Here is a 2500-nt window from a genome sequence, read left to right on the forward strand (position 1 = left end):
TTGGGCTGTTTTTGGGTGTTTTGGTGTGTTTTTGGTGTGATTTGAGTGTTTTTGGGGTGTTTTGGGTGTGATTTAGGGTGTTTTGAGGTGTTTTGTGTGTTTGGTGTGTTTTAGGTGTTTTGGGGTGTTTTGAAGTGTTTTAGTGTGTTTTAGGGTGTTTGGGGAGTTCAGGTGTTTTGGGTGTGTTTTGGGTGTTTTGGGTGTTTTGGTGTGTTTTGGGTATTTTTGGGTGTGTTTTGGTGTGTTTTGGATGTGTTTGGTGTGTTTTAGGGTGTTTTAGGGTGTTTGGTGTGTTTTAGGGTGTTTTAGTGTGTTTTGGGTGTGTTTTGGTGTGTTTTGGGTGTCTTGGTGTGTTTTATGATAATATTAGGTGTTTTGGGGTGTTTGTAGGTATATTTGGGATGGTTTGGGGTGTTTGGGGGTGTATTGGGTGTATGTGGCGGGGGAAATTATAAAGGGATGTCGCTCTTATTAATTTTGTTTTGTTAATTAATTAATTTTTTTTCCTTCCTCCTCCTCCTCCTCTCACTACTACCACCACTACTACTACTACTACTACTACTACTACTACTACTACTACTACTACTACTACTACTACTACTACTACTACTACTACTACTACAGCAAGAACTGGCGGCAGAAGATTGAGTCATGGTTTAAGGAGAACGAGAGAGAGGAGAGACAATCTGAAAAACTCAAACAGCGTCTTCAGCAACACAGAAAGAGTTTGGATTTTGACGCAACATTGGGTAAGAGAGAGAGAGAGAGAGAGAGAGAGAGAGAGAGAGAGAGGCTGATTCACAACCCAACCTAACTTTACCAAACTCTCCACAACAGATGAAAATGGAGGAGGAGGAGGAGGAGGTGGAGGAGGTGGAGGAGGAGGTGTGGTTGCTCCTCCTTCCCCTCTGTCCACCCTGCCAGAGGACCGCCCTTCTGACACGCCCTCCGCAGGCTACAGACGCGTTTATGATGACTGGAAGCCTTCTGTAGATAAGACTGATGTATCGAGAGTTATGGAGGCAATCGAAGGTTTGACAATTTATGTATTTTTTCTAATTTATTCGTTTTTTTGTATTATTTTTGGTGTTTTTTTTATTTTCTTGTGTTTGTTGTGGTTAGCGTGGCCATTAGTGCTCCTGTGTGTGTGTGTGTTAGTGTGTGTTGTGGTGTGTTTGTTGTGGTTAGCGTGGCCATTAGTGCTCCTGTGTGTGTGTGTGTTAGTGTGTGTTGTGGTGTTTGTTGTGGTTAGCGTGGCCATTAGTGGTCCTGTGTGTGTCTGTGTTAGTGTGTGTTGTGGTGTTTGTTGTGGTTAGCGTGGCCATTAGTGCTCCTGTGTGTGTGGTGTTAGTGTGTGTTGTGGTGTGTGTGTTGTGGTTAGCGTGGCCATTAGTGCTCCTGTGTGTGTGTGTGTGTGTGTGTGTGTGTGTGTGTTGGTGTGTGTTGTGGTGTGTTTGTTGTTGTTGCTACTGCTACTACTGCTACTACTACAAATATTAGATTACTATTTCAACTACTACTACTACTACTACTATTTTTTTCCTCCTCCTCCTCCTCCTGCTTCTCTTATTTCTACTACTACTACTGCTACTACTACTACTACTACTACTACTACTACTACTACTACTACTACTACTACTACTACTACTACTATTACCAATCCTTCTATATATTGCATGTTTAAATATAGTTAGGTAAAATTAGACCAGATTTTAATATTACCACCACCACCACCACCACCACCACCACCTAACCAACCCCCTCCACCCCTACCCCCCCAGAGGCCCAGTCCCCCCTCCCCAGTAAGGAGAAGGACAAGTCACCGTGGAGAAAAAGTAATTTAAATGTGGCCAACTCGAGCGAGGCCACCGTGACCACCACCACCACCACCACCGCCTCCCCGACCACCACCACCACCACCTCCACGCTGACCTCTGCCTCACGTCGTCTTAGGAGGCTCAGGTCAAGGTCAAATATCGAGCCAGGTCAGGTGGTTCAGGCAGTTCAGGTGAGGTCAAGAGAGAGAGAGAGAGAGAGAGAGAGAGAGAGAGAGAGAGAGAGAGAGTGTTATTTTGGGTTTTTATTATTATTATTGTTTTTAATGTACATCTTCTCTCTCTCTCTCTCTCTCTCTCAGGGCTTCAAGGAGGAGGAGGAGGATGGGGAGGAGGACGGAGAGAGCAGTCGTAGGTCCTCCCTCATCAAGACCCTGGGCCGCACTGACACCATGGACACACTCAAGCTGTATATACGCCACCCGTCACAAGGTCAGAGAGAGAGAGAGTGGGAGGGAGTGATGTATGTGGAATAACTTCAACTATTATAGTCTTTTGAAAGGTAGTTTAGTTAGAGAGAGAGAGAGAGAGAGAGAGAGAGAGAGAGCACACAATCTCCTTCCTTCCTCCCCCAGAGGATGATGAGGAGGACGTGGGTGAGCAGAAGTCGTCCGGCAGGAAGGCACAGGACTCAGGCGGCGGCGGCGGCAGGGACACCGTGCCGA

General features: G+C 45.8%; 1 protein-coding gene across 3 annotated transcripts in view; it reads left to right on the forward strand.

The window, feature by feature from the left end:
* The window catches only part of LOC123502617 (serine/arginine repetitive matrix protein 2-like), a 17839-nt gene that overhangs the window by 12497 nt on the left and 2842 nt on the right, over positions 1-2500 (forward strand). For all 3 annotated transcript variants that reach the window (XM_045251799.1, XM_045251785.1, XM_045251792.1), the window contains exons 21-25: positions 625-749; positions 838-1032; positions 1782-2008; positions 2138-2267; positions 2411-2500. The exon at positions 2411-2500 is cut by the window's right edge and continues 77 nt beyond it. In XM_045251799.1, the coding sequence (XP_045107734.1) occupies positions 625-749; positions 838-1032; positions 1782-2008; positions 2138-2267; positions 2411-2500 (767 nt within the window). The remainder of the gene's footprint in view (positions 1-624; positions 750-837; positions 1033-1781; positions 2009-2137; positions 2268-2410) is intronic.

The sequence above is a fragment of the Portunus trituberculatus genome, chromosome 2 (assembly GCF_017591435.1).
Source record: "Portunus trituberculatus isolate SZX2019 chromosome 2, ASM1759143v1, whole genome shotgun sequence".
In the NCBI taxonomy this organism is placed as follows: Eukaryota; Metazoa; Arthropoda; class Malacostraca; order Decapoda; family Portunidae; genus Portunus; species Portunus trituberculatus.